Source organism: Ananas comosus, linkage group 15 (assembly GCF_001540865.1).
Source record: "Ananas comosus cultivar F153 linkage group 15, ASM154086v1, whole genome shotgun sequence".
Taxonomy (NCBI): Eukaryota; Viridiplantae; Streptophyta; class Magnoliopsida; order Poales; family Bromeliaceae; genus Ananas; species Ananas comosus.
Genome location: NC_033635.1, coordinates 2,931,416 through 2,953,642, shown reverse-complemented (window position 1 = coordinate 2,953,642; position 22,227 = coordinate 2,931,416). Strand labels below are relative to the sequence as shown.

The 22,227-nt window shown below is 38.0% G+C and overlaps 3 protein-coding genes across 3 annotated transcripts; 2 read left to right on the top strand and 1 right to left on the bottom strand.

The window, feature by feature from the left end:
• LOC109721633 (replication protein A 70 kDa DNA-binding subunit B-like) lies at positions 565-5,541 on the top strand. The gene is made up of 12 exons (XM_020249338.1): positions 565-908; positions 1,705-1,851; positions 1,952-2,161; positions 2,649-2,826; positions 2,959-3,226; positions 3,341-3,443; positions 3,535-3,659; positions 3,760-3,838; positions 3,932-4,076; positions 4,191-4,351; positions 4,444-4,564; positions 5,081-5,541. Exons 1-12 carry the CDS (start codon positions 772-774, stop codon positions 5,273-5,275), a joined length of 1,869 nt encoding a protein of 622 aa, XP_020104927.1. The 5' UTR covers positions 565-771; the 3' UTR covers positions 5,276-5,541.
• LOC109721511 (LRR receptor-like serine/threonine-protein kinase RPK2) lies at positions 8,815-15,678 on the top strand. Its single transcript, XM_020249161.1, has 2 exons — positions 8,815-8,897; positions 12,004-15,678. The coding sequence occupies exons 1-2, from the start codon at positions 8,815-8,817 to the stop codon at positions 15,338-15,340; spliced, it is 3,420 nt and encodes a 1,139-aa protein (XP_020104750.1). The 3' UTR covers positions 15,341-15,678.
• LOC109721751 (ninja-family protein 3-like) lies at positions 18,380-21,767 on the bottom strand. Its single transcript, XM_020249524.1, has 2 exons — positions 20,864-21,767; positions 18,380-19,365 (listed from the first exon to the last, which is right to left on the bottom strand). The coding sequence occupies exons 1-2, from the start codon at positions 21,420-21,422 to the stop codon at positions 18,974-18,976; spliced, it is 951 nt and encodes a 316-aa protein (XP_020105113.1). The 5' UTR covers positions 21,423-21,767; the 3' UTR covers positions 18,380-18,973.

Below are 22,227 nucleotides of genomic sequence, written 5' to 3'. Positions count from 1 at the left end.
AAAATATGCCAATTATTTTCGAGTAGAGTTATTATACTATTAGAAATATAGAGAATCTGCCGCTTCCGACTTTTTGACTTTTAGATCAATCTTTTGATTATTTATAATATTTGAATTAATACTATTACTCTGTGGAGACTATTCAATCATAGGAAGGACCGCAATCATCCAACCATACAATTATTGAACCAAGGGTTAAAAAGTCGGATACATTAAATTTTCTATACTTTCGATAGCATAGTAGCTCTATACACAAAACTGCGCACCAAAACATTTATTTTTAGCCCAAAGCCTTTAGCCCACTCTAATGGGGCCGCATATACGACAATGTTGGATCCACCAGGCCCGACCCGTTAACACCTCATAATAAGAAATTACAAGATATTGGAGTGGGCCAACAAAATGGGCTTCCAAATCCTCAACCCAACCTTCCGCATCCGTAAAACTCAAATTTTGGCGCCAAAAACCACACAAGCTCCTCAAAACTCCCGCGCGAAATCGAGTTATAAAAAAGAAGAAAAAAAAGAGTCGAACCGTTGATATCCCCCCTTTTCGCATTTCCGAAAACAAAGCGGTAAAAATGAGCTCGAAACCCTCCCGCTCCCGCGCAAACCCCCATTTTCGAAGCCATAAAAAAGCTCTTTTTTGCCCCTCTCCACCCCCTCCTCTTCTTACTTAGATCGATCCCCATAGATCTCGTCTCTCTCCATTTCTCTCTTCTCCCCTCTCTCGCTCCTTTCTCCGCTCTCTCGAGCTCTTCGATCGAGGGGAATGGCGAGGTCGGTGACCCCGGGAGCCATCGCGGCGCTCCTCGCGAACCCGACGCCCGATTCGCCCTTGGAGATCCCGGAGATCGTCGTCCAGGTCGTCGATCTCAAGCCCATTGGTAGCAGCACCACCCGTTTCACGTGAGCTCCCTCTCTACCTCAGATCTTAATTGCATTCTAAGGATCTCTTGTTTTGCTGCTAGAATTGCTCCGGTTAGGGTAATTTCTTTTTTAGTATTGCAGTATATAGTGACTGATGTGCATTTTGGTGGAGTGTTCCTGACTTTTTCATCACAGATGTTTGAACTTAGCTTTTAACTATAAGATAATTATTTAGTTTCTTCTGTTGAAAAAAAAAAGTAATTTAATTGCTGATCTTACAACTTAGGCTCTATTTGGGATTGTGGGCAAATTGTGTTTTGTGTAGTGGGAAAATATGATGGAAAATAATTTGTCTGTTTTTGTATGTAAATATTGCATTTCAAATATTATAACGAATCAGTAGTGTTATAGTTTCTGCCATCCCATTAGAAAATGCAGAATCATGTTTTTATATGTTTTTGTTTTAATGCTGTTTTATTTATTAGCATCAGACGAGCCTCAATGTCAAACGGGTCTTTAGTTGCTTGCTAATAGGTGCATGTTGTGGATAACTAGCAAGGATATAGTTTTATTTTTGGTTTTTTTTGGTGTCATGGTTTTTAGTTGCTGATATAAATTTCCGCTAATTTTGATACTAATTTGATGCTGTGTTGCTTCCTGGCTATGATTATCTTAATAATTCAGCTGCTGGATAGATAATCATCTCCTCACAGATCCTTTTATTTTATAACCCACTAACATTTCTCGACAAAAAAAGAGAACAATCCGCCATCTTACAGTTACAAAAATCAGAAAAAGCTGATGATCTTTGTTTTCCTTCTGATTTGATTTGCAGATTCATGGCTAGTGATGGAGCGATGAAGATTAAAGCAATGCTTCCTACCCACCTTGCTTCTGAGATCAATTCTGGGAAGCTTCAGAACCTCGGCCTCATTCGTATCATTGATTACACTTGCAATGCCATCCCAAATCAACCTGAAAAGTAAATTCCCAATTTAAGTTTGATATATGAGGTTTTTGAGTTATTTTATCAATTGGAGCTACTTGTTCTAAAGAAAGAGCTGCGTTTCCAATGCCTTCAGGGCTTTAATTGTGACAAAGTGTGAGGTTGTGTCGCCTTCGCTTGAGACGGAGATAAAAAGTGAAGTGAAGGAAGAACGATCTCAGAGTGATGTAAAGAAAGAAGAATACAAAAGTGAAGTGAAGAAAGAAGAATCTTCAATTTTATTGATGCCTAAGCAGGAAATAGTGGCAAAATCTGCAGCACAGATTGTCAATGAGCAGCGTGGAAAGTAAGAACCCTTTCTACTATACCATATCTTCATTATGCTAATCTCATCATTGTTCTTCATAATCACCTTCTTCTAGTGCTAAGCAATGTTACAAGTGCATATTTGTATACTTGTAAAAAATGTAACATGTTCTGTTTGTGAACTAACATGTGTTCCCTAGCCTTTTAGACAATAAGCGCCAGCTTGGATGCATGAATACTTTGTTCAACACATTTGTTTCTAATTTGGCAGATGTTGTAGTATGATTAGATGCCCAAAATGGCACTATATCCTCTGAATAGACCTGTAGGTGACATATGTTTTACCAAAAAATCATGATTTGTGCTTTTTTTGATAGTTGCTCCTAATTAGTTATCAGTGGATAATTTATCTGGATATTAAACATACTCTTAAACTCTTCAGGAAATAGTTTATTGTACCTTTTTTAGCATGCAATGTTCCTTCCAGTTAGTAGCTCTTTTACTGAGTTTTGTCTTTTTGGATTCAGTGCTGCTCCTGCTGCTCGGTTGGCCATGACAAAAAGAATTCATCCTCTTGTTTCCTTGAACCCCTATCAAGGCAATTGGACCATAAAAGTTCGGGTAACAAATAAAGGTAACTTGAGAACATACAAGAATGCAAGAGGAGAAGGCCAGGTCTTCAATGTAGAATTGACTGATGAAGATGTAAGTGCCTTGCGTTCAAAGTGCTTGCATCATATGATTTAGTGCTACTACTTGGAAGTTTTGATTGAACTAATTGTGCTCTCTCAGTATATACATTTGTGATAAAGTTTTGTTTTTGCAATTTGTGTCTAGGGTACCCAAATACAAGCCACCATGTTTAATGAAGCTGCAAAGAAGTTTTACCCTAAATTTGAATTAGGGAAGGTTTATTACATCTCAAAAGGATCCCTCAGAATTGCAAATAAACAGTTCAAAACAGTCCAGAATGATTACGAGATGACATTAAATGAAAATGCTATAGTTGAAGAGGCAGAAGGCGAAGTGTCCATTCCAGAAACGAAATTTAATTTTGTGAAAATTGATCAGCTCGGATCATATGTTAATGGCAGGGAGCTTGTAGGTAATGCTGATATGCTCATGGTGCATTTTTCTTTAAATATATACTTGTTATATTTCATATATGACTTCACGAAGTTTGATAATAGATGTGATAAACCCCTTTTTTTTTATGCAGATGTGATTGGTGTTGTTCAGAATGTTTCTCCAACTTTAAGTATTCGGCGGAAGAGCAATAATGAAACCATCCCAAAGCGTGATATTACTATTGCAGATGATTCGTAAGTGGTTGCGCTTTTGTGACTCGGTTGAGTTCCTAATCAACTCATTTTTCAACACTTTTATGACAAAATATGGATTGATTTTTTGCAGGAACAAAACTGTAACAGTTTCTCTCTGGAATGATCTAGCAACAAATATTGGCCAGGAGTTGTTGGACATGGTAGATACAGCTCCTATAGTAGCCATCAAAAGCCTAAAAGTAGGGGATTTTCAAGGTATACTAAACCGATAAAGTGATATATTTAATTTATTACTTTTCATTTTCCATTGAATGTATTGATATTATTAGTTACTAATCATTATACTTGATTTTAGGGGTTTCCCTTTCAACTTTAACCAAAAGCACTGTACTGATAAATCCAGATTTACCTGAAGCAAAGAAGCTTAAATCTTGGTAAATTTCTGAATCCAAAGGCTAGGTGTAATTCTCTTCTAAACCAAAAATATTACCTAGTTCTTACATTGTTTTTGCTATTTCAACTGCTAGGTATGATTCTGAAGGGAAGGGTGCTTCAATGGCTTCTGTTGGTTCAGATATTGTCTCTTCTTCTAGGACTGGCTTAAGGTCCATGTATTCTGATAGAGTATTCCTTTCTCAAATTACCAATGACCCTTCATTGGGTCAGGATAAGGTACTGTTCTACTCATTAGCAATACCAACAGTTTAAAATTTAAATAGTTAACCACTTGTTTTAATTCTTTTACTTAGTGATTTTATATAATTCTAAGTTGGTTTACATGGACAGCCTGTCTTCTTCAGCATAAGTGTTTACATCAGCCTCATCAAGGCGGATCAAACAATGTGGTATCGAGCTTGCACAACGTGCAATAAGAAAGTGACTGAAGCTGTTGGTGGTGGATACTGGTGCGAAGGTTGCCAAAAGAATGATGATCAATGTTCATTAAGGTCAAAGATTTGATAAAATTTATTAAACTGTCCTACTGACAGAGGATTTATTCTTACTATATTTGTCCTAAATTTTGCTATAATACTTGCAGGTATATAATGGTCATCAAGGTTTCAGACCCTACTGGTGAAGCTTGGCTCTCAGTTTTCAACGAACAAGCTGAAAAGATTATTGGTTGCACTGCTGATGAGCTTGACAGGATAAAGACTGAGGTAGATTATTGTATGCTTGGTACTGGTATTATCCGAGTTACAAATCGCATGGATTTTGATACTCAAAATATTGAATCCAGTTGATAATGATCACAAAATCTGCTTCTTCTTTTAAAAGATAAATTAAAACATGTGCCGCTGATGTGAAGATTTTGGAAATGAAACAACAAATCCTATCTACTTTTATTTGCTGAATTTAATTGTCTGCATGTTACCAGTTTAGAAACCACATTTGTTTAATATGAAGGAATGGCAAGTTTGACATCACTCAGAAACAAATGAATGTTACCACATCTAAAACCTATCAGTACAGTACATTCGGTTGGCAAGCTAATACTCTTTCTACTTATATTTTTGATGAAGCTAAGCAAATGTGGATACAGTACCCTATATCTTTATCCGGTTACCCCAAATCTGATCCATTTTCTTCTGATCGCCTGTTACAAGATACGTATTATATTTTTACAACAAGAAAAGGTTTATTTGTAGACTAAATGGTGTTTTCACTTGTATCAGGAGGGAGATGAGAAGTATCAGCTCAAATTGAAAGAAGCAACATGGGTTCCTCATCTGTTTCGGGTCAGCGTGTCGCAGACTGAGTACATGAATGAGAAGCGCCAAAGGATAACTGTGAGGGCCCAAGCGCCACTGGACTGTTCTGCTGAATCAAGATATTTACTGGAGGAGATTGCAAAAATGTCCATCTCTTAACATTGAAGTTATGTTTAACCGTCCATATGCGAAAAACTGAGCTCTGGAAGGTAATTTTTTACTATAAAGCTCAGGCTCAAGTCTAAATAGCTCTTAACTGTTCATGTAAAATATTACCTTAGATCCTCTTGCTGTTAGATCCTTTTGCATATTTCTGTGATAGCTAATCCTAAAGCCCAACTTTGTACCTGAAAAGAGATTATGTACTGCTTTTATTTGTGCATTTATGCACTTTTGCCCTTAGTGCAAACTTATCTTCATGTACATTATGGCCCTAGAGGAAGTGTCATTGTCTTGCATTTTTTAGGTGGCCCTCTGAACTTTAGCTTGTTTCCATAGATGCTTTTCCTCAATTAAAGTTATTATTTATACAATTATTTTGGTAGTATGTATTACACATAATTTTATTAAGCTTAAAATATAAATAAATTTATTTTTTGTGTTCTAACATGTAAAAAAAAAAAAGAAAAAGGAAAAAAACTAAAGTTTGGCTTAACCTATTATGTACTTGTTAAGCTTAATTATCAAAATTTAAAGAGAAAAAAGGACTATTTTATATTTTGAAATTTTGTAGGATTATGTACAGGGCATCCAATCTTACTAAAATTTAAAGCGAAAATAGATTTTTATTCTAAAGTTTTACAGGATTGGGTACATGATAGTTGATTAAAATAGTTGTGGAATTAGCAAGTTCATTTGTGGATAGAGACTTGTTGAATATTTGATAAAGTTAAAAAAATAAAATTGTTAAGATTGAAAGTTCAAAGGTATATTTTCAGAAGTGCTAAAATTGAGGGGGTTTATGTCCATTTCATTACCCCCAACAAAAAAGGGGTACTTTTATTGCCTACAAGAATCTGGAAGATAAGGATCTGAAGTGGTTAGATCATTATAAGCTTTTTACATTTCTTATTCTAATGTGGCTGTTTTTGCTCAGAAATTTGCTAGCATAAGAAGGAAACGTCAAGAAAAGGTTAGGCTTTGAATTTGGTTCTTTGTGGGAAATGGTTGACTAGAAATTCTAGTGCTTTTGTACCTGATTGAGGGATTTGGTTAACAGATTTGCTAGGACATCTAGTACTATATAATTTGTGCTTTTACATGCTCTTCAAGGGTAAGGAAATTGAAACTACAACAAAGATCCTAAAAGTGGTTAATCAAGTAACACGTAATTAGAGTTGTTAAAATGAAATTTAAAAAAAGAAAAGAAAAGAAAAGAAAGGATCCTTTGGCCAATTCGAATGACAAATGAGGCTTTGGGTTTTTGTTTTTTTGTTGCTAAGCGAATAGTTTGAAATGCATAAATTGCACTCGTTTTGTTGTCCTTTTACACATTCTATGGCATAAGTTTTGTTTTAAAAGATCGACTGTTTCTAGAGCAAGTGGCAAAGGACTTGGTGGTTGGTATCCGAGATCCAAGTACGAATCTTAGTTGATTCACATTTCTAGCTAAGTTTATTTCTAAATAAAATAAACGAAGCGGGTAGCGTACTTAATCTCTCAAAAAAAAAAGTTTTGTTTTAAAAGAAAACATGATAATATACCAAATGAGGCCTTAGTATTCCTTTTTTTTTGCCTTTTTACTTTTTTTTTGCCTTTTTTTTTTTTTTTTTTTTTTTGCCTTTTTTTTTTTTTTTTTGTTCCAAGGAATTTTATTCAGTCTATAGAAGAACCATACTAAAATTTCACCTCTTTTTATAGCAATTTTGTTTCGATGAGTGCGAAAATAGAAACAAAAAATAACCATCGCAAAGTGAATAAACTATAAAAAACAGTAATGTAAAATGAACATAACTATGTACATGAAAAATCCTTTTCAGAAAAAAAAAATACGGTCGAAAAAGGACAGAATTTTATTATGAAAAAAAGTACAAAATTTTTGTGGAAGTATAATCAACAGTGTATTGCCTCTAGGGCAAAAAAAAAAAAGACATTTTTTAATGGGTTTTGGATACGTATCGGAGGAGCTCCTGTCCCCAAATTCTCATCACATATGTTTAATTTTTTTTAACAATTTTTTTCTAAATTTGTCATATTGCAAAACTATCAATAAATCAGAGGTCTAAAGTTAGAGTCGATAACCAAATTTCGAGACACATCTAGCATATTTATCATAATCTTTGGTTTGACAAAGACCTAAACTACTACTGGTTGCAAATAATTTTTATTCCAAAAGCCAGTCAAAATTTTGCGTATTTTCGACCATTTTGGACCCCAAACTTAGAAAAAAAATTTAAGACTCAGCATCTCGTATTTCACACATATTTAAGATTGTGTCGTATCTCCATCCGATTCAACTTTTGTAGCGTAATCTCACCTATAAGAAGTCATTGCCCAAGTTGGTTTTGGAAAGCAACTGAGCCCAGTTTTGGTTGTGTACTTGTATACAAATATACAATATTGGTATTTTGTCCTTCTCTTTTACCTATTTAAAATGCGGCTATAGTTGCTATCAACTTTGAAATGCATCTCTTCATTATTATTTGGCTATAACAATTTTCAAACCCCACTGATTGTTTCTAGTGCAAGTGACAAAATGCTCGATGATTGATACTTGAAATCGTTAGTTCAAAGTTTTATTATTCTTCATTTTTTGCTTTTTAATGAACAAAGTGAATAGTATGTGAAGGATGTGAACACTCTGACTCTATTTTCTTCTTCAATTTTGCCTTTTGGCCGTATTTGCTGTTCAAATAATTACTAACTTTATTTTACATTAATAATAAATGAAGCAGTTGACGTACTATATATTTTTTTCAAAAAATAAAATATGTTCACACCTGGTTAGACTCTGCGTGGATGTGTTCTCACATTTGCTGGGCCTACTTTGGGTCATAGAGATTTGAAACTACAGCTGCTTTTATATATTTATAATCACTTTTATTATATTAAAGGAGAGGAATGAATAGGAAACACTTATAGATTTTTTTTGAACCTTCAAAAATATGAAAGTAGGTGTTTTTTTTTTTTTAGAGAAAATCATCTTTATTTATTTGAAAAGGGGGTGATTTTATATAACATATATAATATTTTTTCCTTTCATTGCCACGCGGAATCCCACTTGCCGGGCCCCCAAATCCGGCCCGTTGACCGCGCGAAGCCCCGTTGAATCGTTGTGGTCCCCACCTAATTAGAATCATTTTAAATTAACTATATAATTTTTTTAAATTTTAATCAATTTATTTTATTTTGAGTCAATTTATGATACTTTGATTTTAAATTTTGAATGGATTGTATATTTTTACAGTAATTCTCGCAGTTATAAATAAAGTAAAAAAATTAGCTAAAATGTTAAAGTTTAAATATTGTTGACTGACTGAAATCAAATAAATTTAAAAAATTAAGTTTTTTTTTAAAAAATCAAATAGTATACATTCAAAATGCTTTATTATTGTCCGTTAAAAATAAAAAAAGGAGGGGGAAAAAAAAAAGTGATCCTAATTCACGCACACATCGCCCACAAAGCACCCAAAGGCCCACCACCTCACGCGGCCGTGGGCTCCGCCACACGTGCGGGGCCCACCAAGCCTAGGAGGGCGATGGGCGCGTACGGACGCTCGTCGCCGAAGCTTGAGGGGCCTTTTCGGAATTTCGAAATGCGAGGAGCACAAGCCAAAGCAGTGTGCGTGACCCGGCCACGCCCTTTTTGACTCCCTTTTAGAACCACAAAATAAAAATGCATATATATATATATATAGAGAGAGAGAGAGAGAGAGAGAGAGAGAGAGAGAGAGAGAGAGAGAGAGAGAGCGAGCGCGCGCGCAAGAGAGAGAGAGATAGTTTTCATTACTATCTATAGTACCGAGGTTCCGGTATTATAGTCTCGTTTTCGATCTTAGGGTCTTCAAATCAAATGTTCATACCGTTAAAACTGATTTAGGATATTTAAAGTTTTTAGAAATAAAATTTTATATTTTTTCGACATAGTTTAATTTATGATCAAACTATTTCAAAATTGTCAATTTTCAATGGCTATTATAGCAAGTTTGGAGTTTAACGGTGTAGAAGAATCTAAATTTTTTCAAATTTTGATAGAAAATACTTTAAACTATCTAGATTAAGGTTAACATTTTTTATCTTGAATTTAAAAGTCCTATACTTAAATTTTAAAGATTATTAAATTTTCACCGTCCATTTTGACATAATTTATTTACTAAGTAAACGATATCGAAAAAAACTAAAATTTTATTTCTAAGAATTTCATATATCCTAGATCATATTTAACGTTGTGGATCGTTAATTTGAGCACTCTACGATCGAAAACAAGACGATAGTACCGAAGCTCCGGTACTATAGATAGTATAACAGCCTAATTATATATATATATATATATAGTTGAGCTATGATACTTTTACAAGTATCACTATCATGGTGCTATTAGGTTTTAAGCCATTGGATCTACTTTTTGATTATTAATAGTCCTTGGATTAAACACTATTCCACCTACCACCACCTACCACCACCTACCACCATCATCTCAACCTCACATCTCTCCATCCAAGGGCTAAAAACACACAAGTATCACCCCCATGATACTTTTACAAGTATTCTAGCCCTACTCTATATATATATATATATATATATATATATATATATATATAGTCCGGCTGGGATACTATCGATAGCACGAAGCATTTGGTATTATCAAATTTTCTGCTGTTAGATTTACCTCTTTTATCATTTTCATCTGTTCGATTATACTATTTAATCAACCACCCACTCAACCCAATATATATATATATATATATATATATATATATATATATATATATATATAGAGCAGGGCTGCTGTGCTCTCAGGAGCACGGAGGCCTCCGCGCTCCTGAGCCATTTTCGATTATGGAATTTTCGAATCGACGATCGGCTTCGTTAGATTTGATCTAGCGCATTTGAAGTTTCTAGAAAATAATTTTTGCAATTTTTTGATATCATTTACCTAGTGATCGAAAGGATTCAAATTTCATAATTTTTAATGGTTGATATCTGCCGTTTTCAAATTTAACGGTGTAGAAGTATTCAAATCAGATGAAATTTTGATACAAAATTCTTTATACTATCTACAACAAGATCAATATCTCTGATCGAAAATTTTAGTGCTATATCACCACTTTTTATAGAATTTTTATTTTCAACCGTTAAAAATTATTGATTTTGTATCCTTTCGATTGCTAGGTAAATGATATCGAAAAATCGCAAAATTTTTTTTCTAGAAACTTCAAATAAGCTAGATCAAATTTAACGGAGCCGATCGTCGATTCGGAGACTCCATCATCGAAAACGGCTCAGGAGCACGGAGGCCTCCGTGCTCCTGAGAGCAGCACAGCAGCCCTACTATATATATATATATATATAGAGTAGGGCTACTATACTATTATGAGTATTGAGCCCTTCGTACTCATAAGTTGTTTTCGATGATGGAGATTCTGAATCGACGATCCATCCCGTTAAATATAATCTAGAGTATTTAAAACTTCTAGAAAATAAATTTTGCAATTTTTCGGAATCATAATAAAGTCCATCAAGCGGGCATAAAATGAACAGTCAAAATCGAACGATGTCTTAAAAATGGATGATCGGATCTTTCAATTTAAAATCGGAGTTATTGATCTTTATCTAGGTAGTGAATAGAATTTTCTATCAAAGATTCAACCTATTCGGATTCTTTTGCACCGTTAAACTAATAAGTATTCCATACCGGCCGTTAAAAATTGTCAATTTTGTGAGCTTTTGATCATAAGGTAAATGATATCGAAAAATTATGAAATTTGATTTCTAGATGTTTCAAATGCTCTAGATAACGTTTAACGGTATGGATCGTCGATTCGGAAGCTCTATCATTGAAAACAACTTATGAGTACGAAGGCGATCGTACTCATAATAATATAGTAGCCGGACTCTATATATATATATATATATACATTTGAACTCTCTCATATTCTAAATCTTAGATTTAAATATTTTTTTATTTTTTTTGAAAAAACTTAATTATATATAAATATATAGACTAAATTACAAAAAAAAATTTACATATCTATTTTTTCACTTTCGCTCCGTGACTTTTAAAAATCTATATTTTTTTCTCTTCAAATTTTAAAATTATTTCAAGAGTGTACGACATTAATGAAAGGAGAAAAATAACCAAATTGTTCTTATTTCTTCTATTCCGTGATTTTGAAAAATAATTTCAATATAAATTATAAAAAAATAGATAAAATAGTAATAGAATTCTAACAAAAGTGGCTAAATATAACAACTTAAGATATTAAAAAAATAAAATATAAATTTTTAAAAAATAAAAAAATAAATATTTATATATATATTTTTTTGTAATTTAATCGCATATACAGGTACCAACCAAGTAGTCTAGATTGACGGAGTCACAAAAGCTGGTCGATATTTTGCGTGGGCGAGTGGAAGGACAAGGACAGTAAAAAAGCAGCAGCAGTGGAAGGAGGGAGGAGGAGGGGTGAAGAAAGCAGAGAAATACCAAACCAGAGCTTCACCCTTCACCGCAGCGGACGACGAAGACGAAGACGAAGACGAAAACGCGCTTCCCCGCGAAACCCCCCCCAATACCTCCTCTATTTACGCCCTTGCCCTTCTCCTCCTCCTCCTCTCTCCTCCCCCTAGAGAGAGAGAGAAAGAGAAAGAGTGATATCTATATATATATATATATATATCGGACTAGGGTTTTCGATTTAGGGTTAGGGTTGCATCCCGAATGCGAGCCCCGCCGGCGATGACCCGCTGCCGGGCGATCCTCGCCGGAACCCTAGCTGCGCCTCTCCTCGTCGTCCTCCTCCTGCTCGGGCCCTCGACGACCCCCGCGCCGCCGAGCGATCTGCCCTACTCCAGTTCAAGGCCTCCGTCTCCTCCGACCCCGATGGACTCCTCGGCCTCTGGTCCGCCGGAGGAGGCGGCGGAGACCACTGCTCATGGCCTGGGGTCGCGTGCGACGCCGGCTCCCGGGTTGTGTCCCTCAGCATCTCCGCCGAGGGCGGCGGCTCCTTCGCCTCATGCCCCGGACCCTTCCCCTCTCGCCGGAGCCGCCCCGATTCCGGCCGGAGACTCGCCGGGAAGCTGAGCCCCGCCCTCGGATCGCTGCCGCAGCTTCGCGTCCTCGCTCTCCCCTTCCACGCCTTCTCCGGCGAGGTCCCCGCCGAGATCTGGGCTCTGGAGAACCTCGAAGTGCTCGATCTTGAAGGGAACGGCGGGCTCTCCGGCTCCCTTCCCTCCGTCTTTCCCCGCCGCCTGCGGGTCCTCAATTTGGCTTCCAACCTTATCCAAGGTGAGATCCCCGCCTCGCTCTCGAAAACCCTAGGTTTAGAAACCCTAGACCTCTCCTTCAACCAGCTCAACGGCTCCATCCCGGCGTTTCTCGGCACCCTCCCTATGCTTAAGCAGCTCTATCTCTCTTTCAATCGGCTCAGCGGGTCGATCCCTGACGATCTCGGAGCCAATTGCGCAACACTTGAGTACTTGGACCTATCCGGGAACCTTCTCGTTGGTAGCATTCCTCTTAGCTTGGGAAATTGCACTAATCTTCGATCGCTACTGCTCTTCTCCAACCTATTGGACGATGTTCTCCCTTCCAGTCTAGGACAGCTGGAAAAGCTTCAAATTTTTGATGTTTCAAGGAACAGCCTAAGTGGCCCTGTACCTCCCGAGCTCGGAGGGTGCAAGGAGTTGTCGGTTCTCGTTCTTTCGAACCCTTACAATTCACCTGCAATTTCCAATAGTTCAACCAATGTGGACGTTGATGATTTTAACTATTACCAAGGTGGGATCGCAGGGATTACAGCTCTGCCGAAACTTAGGGTCCTCTGGGCCCCTAGGGCAAACCTGGAGGGAAAAATTCCGAGCAATTGGGGTGCTTGCAAGAGCTTGGAAATGGTTAACTTGGGCGAGAATCATTTTACCGAAGGGATTCCAAAAGCCCTAGGGAAATGCAAGAATCTTAAATATTTGAACTTGAGCTCGAACAAACTGACCGGATCTATCAGCGAGGAGCTTCCTATTCCTTGTATGGATTTTTTCGATGTTAGTGGAAATCATCTATCTGGCTCCATCCCGAGGTTTAGCCCTACGGCTTGCCCTTCCTCTAAGCTCCCATTCGATGACCTTGCCTCCACATACTCTTCCTTCCTTGTGTGCAAAATTCGTGCAGAAATATCATCGTATGCCGGTGATGATATTATGGTTTTTCATAACTTTGGCCAGAATAATTTTACTGGAGCTCTGCCGTCTTTACCGCTGGCTGCTGAGAAAATTGGAAATCAAACTGCTTATGCTTTTTTGGCTGATGGAAATAATCTTGTTGGTCCATTGAACAATACTCTTTTAAGTATGTGCAATTTCTTAAATGGTTTCATCATTGATCTCAGCAACAACCTGATTTCTGATGAAATTCCGGTAGAAATCGGTGCCATGTGCAAATCTCTTTTGGTTTTTGCTGTTGCTGGTAATCGATTTACTGGGATGATTCCTCAAAGCATTGGGCAATTGGATAACCTTGTCAGTCTTGACTTGAGCAGGAACAGTCTTAGCGGTGAGATTCCTTCAAGTATTGAGAATTTGGCGCGTTTGCAGCAACTTTTATTGGGTAATAACTTTCTCAAGGGTAACATTCCTGCTGGCTTAGACAGTTTGCAGTCGCTGAAAATTTTGGATCTCTCCTCGAACTTACTTTCAGGAAAAATCCCTAGTGGCCTTGTGAACTTGAAAAATCTCACCACACTTCTTCTCGACAACAACAGCCTTTCTGGAGAGATTCCTTCTGGTTTTGCTCACGTGGCATCTCTTACCATGTTTAATGTGTCATTCAATAATTTATCTGGGCCGCTTCCTTTAAATGCCAGCACAATAAGATGCGAAAGTGTTCTTGGAAACCCTCTACTGCAGTCCTGTCATGTATTTTCCCTATCTGTACCACCATCGGACCGTCAGTCTTATGGCAGCAATTCACCAAACTACAGTGATTCCATGCCTCAAAGCTCTCCGAATAAGAGTTCAAACAGTGGGTTAAGTTCCATTGAGATAGCCTCAGTAACATCAGCGACTGCAATAGTTGCTGTCCTCTTCGCCGTCATTTTGCTTTTCATATACACAAGGAAGTGTGCACCTCGATTTACAGTTCAGTCTAATCGAAGAAGGGCGGTCACAGTATTTACTGATATAGGGGTTCCAATAACTTTTGAGAATGTAGTTCGGGCCACAGGGAGTTTCAATGCGAGCAACTGCATTGGAAGTGGAGGATTTGGAGCCACTTACAAGGCTGAGATTTCGCCAGGTGTTTTGGTTGCTATAAAGAGACTGTCTGTTGGACGGTTCCAAGGGCTTCAACAGTTCCATGCTGAGATCAAAACCCTAGCAAGATTACGCCATTCCAATCTTGTCACCCTAATTGGTTATCATCTTAGCGAATCGGAGATGTTTCTCATATATAACTACTTACCTGGAGGAAATCTTGAGAGATTTATACAGGAAAGGCACAAGAGAGCAGTAGACTGGAGGATGCTTCATAAAATCGCATTAGACATTGCTAGGGCACTCGCTTACCTTCACGACGGCTGTGTGCCTCGAATTCTTCACAGAGATGTTAAACCAAGCAACATTTTGTTGGACAATGATTTCAATGCTTATCTCTCTGACTTCGGATTGGCAAGACTTCTGGGTAATTCTGAAACCCACGCAACTACTGGTGTGGCTGGAACCTTTGGATATGTTGCTCCTGAGTATGCAATGACTTGTCGTGTTTCTGATAAGGCCGATGTCTATAGCTACGGGGTGGTACTAATGGAGTTGATCTCAGACAAGAAAGCCTTGGACCCATCGTTCTCACCGTATGGGAATGGTTTCAATATAGTTGCTTGGGCTTGCATGTTGCTTCGCCAAGGCCGAGCTCGTGAGTTCTTTATCGAGGGTCTGTGGGATGTGGGGCCTCATGACGATTTGGTGGAGACCTTGCATTTAGCTGTCATGTGTACAGTTGACTCGCTTACTATCCGGCCCACAATGAAGCAGGTTGTCCAGCGGCTAAAGCAACTTCAACCTCCTACCTGCTAGCAGCAAATTAATGCTTTGCTATTAACAGATTCACTACTTAGAGAGGTACAGTAAGTTGTAACTTGTAGTCTTTGTGCCAATAATGAATGCATGATTAACAAAATTCACAGTTAGGAAGGTACATTTAGCTGTAACTTATGGTCTATGGTACAATTTTCAAATTTATAGACTTCGCCTTTGTGCTTTAGATGTCAACTTTGTATAATAGATCTTTTTTTTTTCCGTCTTCCATTCCTGGGTGTTCAATGTAACTGCAAAGGGAAAGAAAACAGAAATGCAAATGTAAATTACTAGATTGATTTCAAAATTGATCCTTGTACTTGACTTTTCATGTTGTATCCTGAAATATCTTTGCTTTTGGATCCGTGGGAGTTCTTTTGGAGTGTTCAAGTTCAGAGGTAAGGTGCTGCTGCATTTTCTGTTGCACTTAAACATCCATCATAAATTAACTTATTCTTAAATTTTGGAACATTCTACTCCTGAGTCGGCATCTACCGGCGGAGGCTAGAAGGAACTCTAGTGAAGTTGAAATTTTCTCTTTCCTGGTAATTTTTGTTAATATTTGGAGTGATGTTACAAGCTCATTTTCTCGGTTTGGTGAAGGAAACAAAGATGGTATGTAGTAGTGTCTTCAATTTCATTTCAGTTTGAGTGTATTTTTTGCTTAACTGCTTATTCAAACTTATACCCATCAGTTGGGGAAACATGGATGAAAATGTGATGATCAGTCCACAGCTTGTGTGGTGGACTAGGTTCAAACCCACAATTTCTCCAATTAGGTATATTCTACTAAAATTAGCAGTTAAGAAGCACCTCATGTATCTTATTAAATTAGTTCAATTTTGTATAGCATTTTTCTTGTACAAGCAAAACTTGTTCTGTGTTATGATATGCAATAATTGTCCAAATCTACTTCAACATCACAACTGCTTTATTAATGATTATTTCTTGATCTTCTCTATCTATTATATCTTCTACCATCAGTGTAGAATGATCACCACACTCTTTATTATGCGCTGAAACTGTCTGAATGATTTTTTTTTATTATTTTTTATCCATAGAAGCAGTGATTACCCATGTTCTTATTTTGACTAATATTTTAAAAAAAGAATTCTTAAAAACGTGAGTGTGAAATTTACATCCTATTCATAAGGTGTACACATAATATTTCTCTTTTTCTTTATTATCTCTAGAGACCTATCTGAACCATAGTTAGGTAATTCTGATTCGACAAAAATTCGGTACGGATATAAATCGGATAAAATTCGTCTTTTAATTTTTAAATTTGTTAAAAAATACGGCTAAAAAATGGTTCATCAATTATTCGGATACGTGATTTATACGGATATTATACGTTCACCAAATAAAAATTCGGGATAAAAAATTCGGCTATTAAATTAAATTTTTTTCTCTCAAGATTTATACTATTAGCATAAATATTTATATTTCTTAAAAATATAAGAATAAATAGTTACAAAATTAAGCTAATTAAGTAAAAAATTCGGAAAGAGTTTTTTTTTTATTTTCTGTCTTGGGCGAGGTGTTTGGAAAGGGTTTTTTTTTTTTTTTTTGTATTTTACTCTTTTGGGCCAGCCGGCCCGCATGCGCGGGGGAGCGGGCGCGACCCCTTTTTTTGGCCGAATAATTCGGCTTGCGCGTATAATACGCGAACAAGTATTTTTAGTCAAAAAATCACGTTTTTTTTCGAATTTTTCGGAAAAATATGAATTCGGCCGTTTAATTCGTTTTTTTAAAAATTCGCGAATAATTCGCGAATTAACTAGCATAGATCTGAACTAGGCTTTGTGGAGCAATAAAAAAAATTTCACCCTTTATTAGGCTTTAGAAGTGTCTACATATATTAATCCCAGGCACATAAGCAGGGACTTAGCAATTTGGAGAATTTTGCCCCCCACCTGAAATATGAAGATGATGTTGACAAGCTGATTACTAATTTTTCAATGAATTTTGTCACCACCTATTTGTCCCTAATTTCAAAGAAAAAGAAGAATTTTGTCCTTTGTTTCACGAGTCACCACCAAAATGTTTATTAAGGACTCGGAGAACAAGCATACGTCATCACCCAATGATCATTGGTTCGCACCACTGTATATTAATTCAAGGGTAACATCCATGTAGTTTCTCACTTTCGCACTCTAGTGTCCCGTGGTTTAAAATGTATCAAATTAGCGCCCTGTGGTTTTATTTTATCTTTTCGTTCGCTTCTCCATTAATATCTCGTTAAATTATATAAAAAAAATTTCAGATATCCTACATAGATTTACCGAATATTCATTTTAGTACCCTTTAGTTTTAACTTTGTAACTAATTTAATGAAAAAAATTAGTGAAATCGATAATAAAAAATAAAAAGAAAACTACATAGCACTAAATTTATACACTTTAAACTACAGAGTATTAAAGTGAGAAAGTGTGAAACTACCGGAGTGATATTTAAAGTTTTTTCTTAATTCAAATTATATCCAGCTAAACCTCTTGATCCAGCTCCCCTGGAGTGACATGTTTGTTGCAACCCAAAAGATAGAGATATTATAAATATTATTAACCTTAAAAAACAAAGGTGGAATTATTAGCAAAACTCAATTGTACTCTGCACAATTGATTCATTAAATCTAGCCAAAGGATCCTTTTAAAGATATTCATAGATCCTGCCATGTTAAGGTAATAGTAATTGAATTCAGCTAATTTTCGTTAATAACAAAACTGGACTCTGATAATAGCACTTTGATCATCATATAGCGAGAGATTCCCTCTGTTTGGAAATTAGCAAGAGATAAACATATTTGCTGTTCATAATAAATGACTAATACCATGATAAATTAAGCTGTTTTTTTAAATAAACTGATTCCCATGTTATCTTTAAGAAAATATGCCCCGGAAAAAATTTCTGTATTAAAATTTGAGAACTGCAACCAAATTATTTACAATCAAAATCCAAATAAATCCAGTGTCAATATTGAAAGACGATTATCTATACTCCCCTGAAAAAACAGAAAGCCACATGAGAAAAGAAAAGGCATGAAAAAAAAAAAGGAGAAATAATAATTAAAAAAAAAGCAGCTTTAGTACTGCTCTTATATGGTTCAGCATAGGAAAAGAGGAAATTTCCTTTCTTTTGCATCTCTTAACCTTTACAAACCATACTTTCTATTTCTTTTAACTTCTTAACCGCCTATGGATCTAAAGTTCAATACCACATCAGCTTGGCAAAGACCATATGACCATAAAATTGAGAATATCATCATCTTGATGGCCATGTTCCACCAACCAGAAACACCAATGGGACACTTAATTTCTGAGAGGAACAACCATCCAGAATTAATCCCTTAAGTCTGGCAACAAACCTTTATCCATTGCTCTTCATGTTTGTTTCCTCCTTTTCCATAATTGTCTGGCAAAAGAGGAAAACAAGCCCAACTACTCAAGAAGATACCTTGGACTGACGCGGACGATGATAATAAGAGAGCATGTTTCACCATCGATAGAGCAGATATCTTGTATCTGCAGGTCTGGTCGGTGCACAATGACCGAGTTTAATGTATCTGCTCTGCCAAGAATAAAAGCTGCTCTGTTAATATCACCACGCAATGCAATGCATGATTCGGATCGAGGATTATGAAAAGCTCGATGGAGAAGGGTTGACCACAATGTGCTTTAGAGGGTGCGCGACGTCTCCGCCTCCGGCATGCTTCACGAACTCGGCGGGGGTGAGGAAGCTGCCGTGACACACGCAAACTATCCTCACGTCTTCGACCTTCTCGAATTTGAAAAGGAAGCCTTCGATTCTCCTCCCATTGGGGCCGTCTCCCTTGGTCGACACGCACGGCATGTCTTCCATTATGTTCTTCCCGAGGCTGTTGGTTCTGCCTGATAGAGTTCTTACAGGACTCTGTTGTCCAATGTTGCAATTCGTCGCTGCTCTTGTCGGTGCTGTAGGAGGCATTGCTGCTATTCTATGGTTGATATTGTCGGGCAGTGGTTGGACTTTCAAGGGGCTATCATTTCCTGAAAAGAGCGAAGAAATTCGATACATGAATAGGGGAATTTATAGACAACAAAACAATGGAAAAAAGATACGCAAAACACCAACAGTTAATATGACAATATAGCGACAAATACATATGAAGAATGAACTAAAAATGAAGCAAGAGGCGTTTCACATTCGTTCTTTCAGTAAAACCGCAGCAAGGGAGTGTCACATTCCATTAGCGGCAGTAACTACAATGATGCTTGTGAGCAATTTCTTCATCTTAATAGACTCGAAGCTAATGTTAAACGAGTAATGGAGACTTTTCTCGAATTCGAGGTTTCGGAGAATGAGAATTCTACCTCAGTTCTTGTTGGCTTGCTGACGGACTCGTCCTCGGCTTAACTTGAGCATAGTTTTTGAGCCCAAATAACTGATGTTATGACTTTTTTGCGGATATAGTAAGTTGACACTCGACAGACGCCAGCATCGTAGTACTTTGAGAGAGAAGATCATTCCATCAAGAATAAAACGGCAGGCAAGAATAGACTATTGTTTATTTAAAGAAGTTTCATTAAATCAGAAATGAAGGATCCTACCAAATTCTTACATAAGGGAATTCTTAATGAGATTTTCTCCGAATCTGTCGATTGATGATGATGCCGTGTAACAATAAAAATAAGTATCTACTATGAAATACGCAGAAATTCAACCAAAAAAAGCCTTCACCAAATAAAGAAAATTAAAATAATTCCATTTATCATGTTAAACTAACCTTTTCTAACCTACAACCTACCTGCTAATTCGTACCAAAACCCCGTAAACCACCACAAATTCTTTCCAAACTTTTCGGTGTCGACTATATGAGCTACCTTTTCCCGCTCGCTTTGCTTGCAAAACATATTCTATCATACTTAGTGCTATCACGACTTTCCAGTGCCACGCACCAAGTTGTCGTCATCGCATGCATCCGAATCATCTCAATTTGTCGTCGCGCAATTCATTCGCAATCAATGCTAATATTACTGAAAAAGCTTTTCTAATCATTAAGACCACATGTAGCCACATTGTCGACCATCAGACTCGCAGGCTGAAACCGACAAACCTACTGTTTTAGAGGTGGCAGTTTACTAGCACTTGTTTATTACGCGATAAATGAAGAACGCAGTGGTAGTGCTTTTAGACAAAGATAAAATTAGTAACTCGCGATCTCTAAACAAAGAATAAGCTATAATGAGAAATGTATACTAAAATTTCGAATAAGGCGATTAGAGAATCATCCGAATAGGCGAAACTAGATAATATTATCGGGGCATCAATGAAATAGATGGAGCTACTTCGACACTCAGTTTACCACATTACAGATCGCGAAATCACTGAGCACCGCGATTACTGCAGAGGCACAAACAATTCGGATTACGAACTTACTCAATGTTCTCGCGTAATTTGCAGAGTGACTAAACAAACACCTTACTGAATTTTACTGAGTGCTCAAAAAAAATTAATGAATGATTGTAGATTGATCGGATCGAATACCTTCCGCCGCCGCCTTGATTTCGAAAACTGCTGCAGCGAAAGAACTGCTTCCCTGCGATCCGATCGAGCCCTGCGATATCGGGGGGAAGCCGTCGAATCTCTCCCTGCCCGACGCCGCGGGCTTCAACGAATTCCGCCGCTCCAGCCTCTTCCTCTTGGCCTCCAGCCTCTTCAGGCTCTCCATCTTCTTCCGCTTCCTCCGCTCCTCCTCCGTCTCCGTCGGCAGCGAGCACGTCCTCGCCAGCGGGCTCGCCGCCGCCGCCGCCGCCGCGGCGGCGGCGGCGGCGGCGAAGTCGGTGTCGCCGGAGAAGGGCGAGAACGATGCGAGCGAGGAGGAGCGCACCAATTTGTTCTTCCCCTTCGAATTCGGATTCGAATAGGAGCCGAAGCAGCCGCCGAGGGAGAGGCCGAGGCTGAGCTCGATCTCGTCCGAATCCGCGCCGTTCGCGCTCTCCTCGTAACAACTACTGACGCTGCCGAATCGCCGGAGTAGATCTCTCGGGCGGCGGCGACTCGCCTCCTCCGCCGCCGCCGCCGCCATTGCCGAATCCTCCTCCATCGAACCGCAAAGGAATCGGCCAAAATGAGATCAAAACCGCTCACAAAATCGAGTTTTTATCAAAACCCATGAGAATTTGCCGCATCAAAACGAGAATTTTGGGGGAAAAAAAAAAAAAAAACAGGGGAGGAGATGAACAGAGTAACGGAAAAATGGTTTTTTTTTCTCGGGAGTGGAAAAAAATGGGGAATTTTTAGCTCTCCGAGATCCGAAAAGCGCTTCTCGGATCAATCCGAAGGAGAGATCGAATAGCCGAAGCCATTTTTGGAGATTTTTAGGAACTTTTTTTTTATGAAAAAAAAATTGGAGCGGCGTGGGGACGGAGAGAGAGAGAGACGGAGCTCTTCTCTTCTCTAGTACAAAGAAATTTTATTATTATCATTATTAATTATTTTAATTTTAATTATTATTTTTTCCTAAAAAATATCCCTTCTCGTCGCCACGTGTTGGGATTGAGGGACACGTGGCGAAACTGGGTGGCCACTTCACCGAGCGCGCCGTTCCACTCGGAGGAGCGGCGAAGGTTTTCGTGGGGAAACGTGTCCGCTTCCGAAAGGGTCCTCGAAAAGCTACACGTGTCGCGCTGTGGGCCCTCGGGCCTCCACTTGCTCTCCCCTCGCTTACCCGCGCGAGCCACGTCACGCGCGACGATCACACTATCCGCTCAAACGGACGGACGTGATTTAATGCGCATGGTGGTTTCGGTGTGATGCGCCGGAGTTTGACCGAGGTCAAAGGCGAGGATTTGCGGATCGCGTCGCCGAGGAATTAAAAGGGCCGCCGAGGATGGAGCCCGTAGTGATCG

Bases quoted from the DNA above. Each gene is read 5' to 3' on its own strand.
- LOC109721511 (XM_020249161.1), top strand. From the start codon at position 8,815: ATGGGCGCGTACGGACGCTCGTCGCCGAAGCTTGAGGGGCCTTTTCGG. The intron at 8,898-12,003 runs GTGCGTGACCCG...CCCGAATGCGAG, and splicing joins GGAGCACAAGCCAAAGCAGT to CCCCGCCGGCGATGACCCGC.
- LOC109721633 (XM_020249338.1), top strand. From the start codon at position 772: ATGGCGAGGTCGGTGACCCCGGGAGCCATCGCGGCGCTCCTCGCGAAC. The intron at 3,444-3,534 runs GTAAGTGGTTGC...GATTTTTTGCAG, and splicing joins ATTACTATTGCAGATGATTC to GAACAAAACTGTAACAGTTT. The intron at 4,352-4,443 runs GTCAAAGATTTG...TAATACTTGCAG, and splicing joins GATGATCAATGTTCATTAAG to GTATATAATGGTCATCAAGG.
- LOC109721751 (XM_020249524.1), bottom strand. From the start codon at position 21,422: ATGGAGGAGGATTCGGCAATGGCGGCGGCGGCGGCGGAGGAGGCGAGT. The intron at 19,366-20,863 runs GTATTCGATCCG...CGCTCTTTTCAG, and splicing joins AATCAAGGCGGCGGCGGAAG to GAAATGATAGCCCCTTGAAA.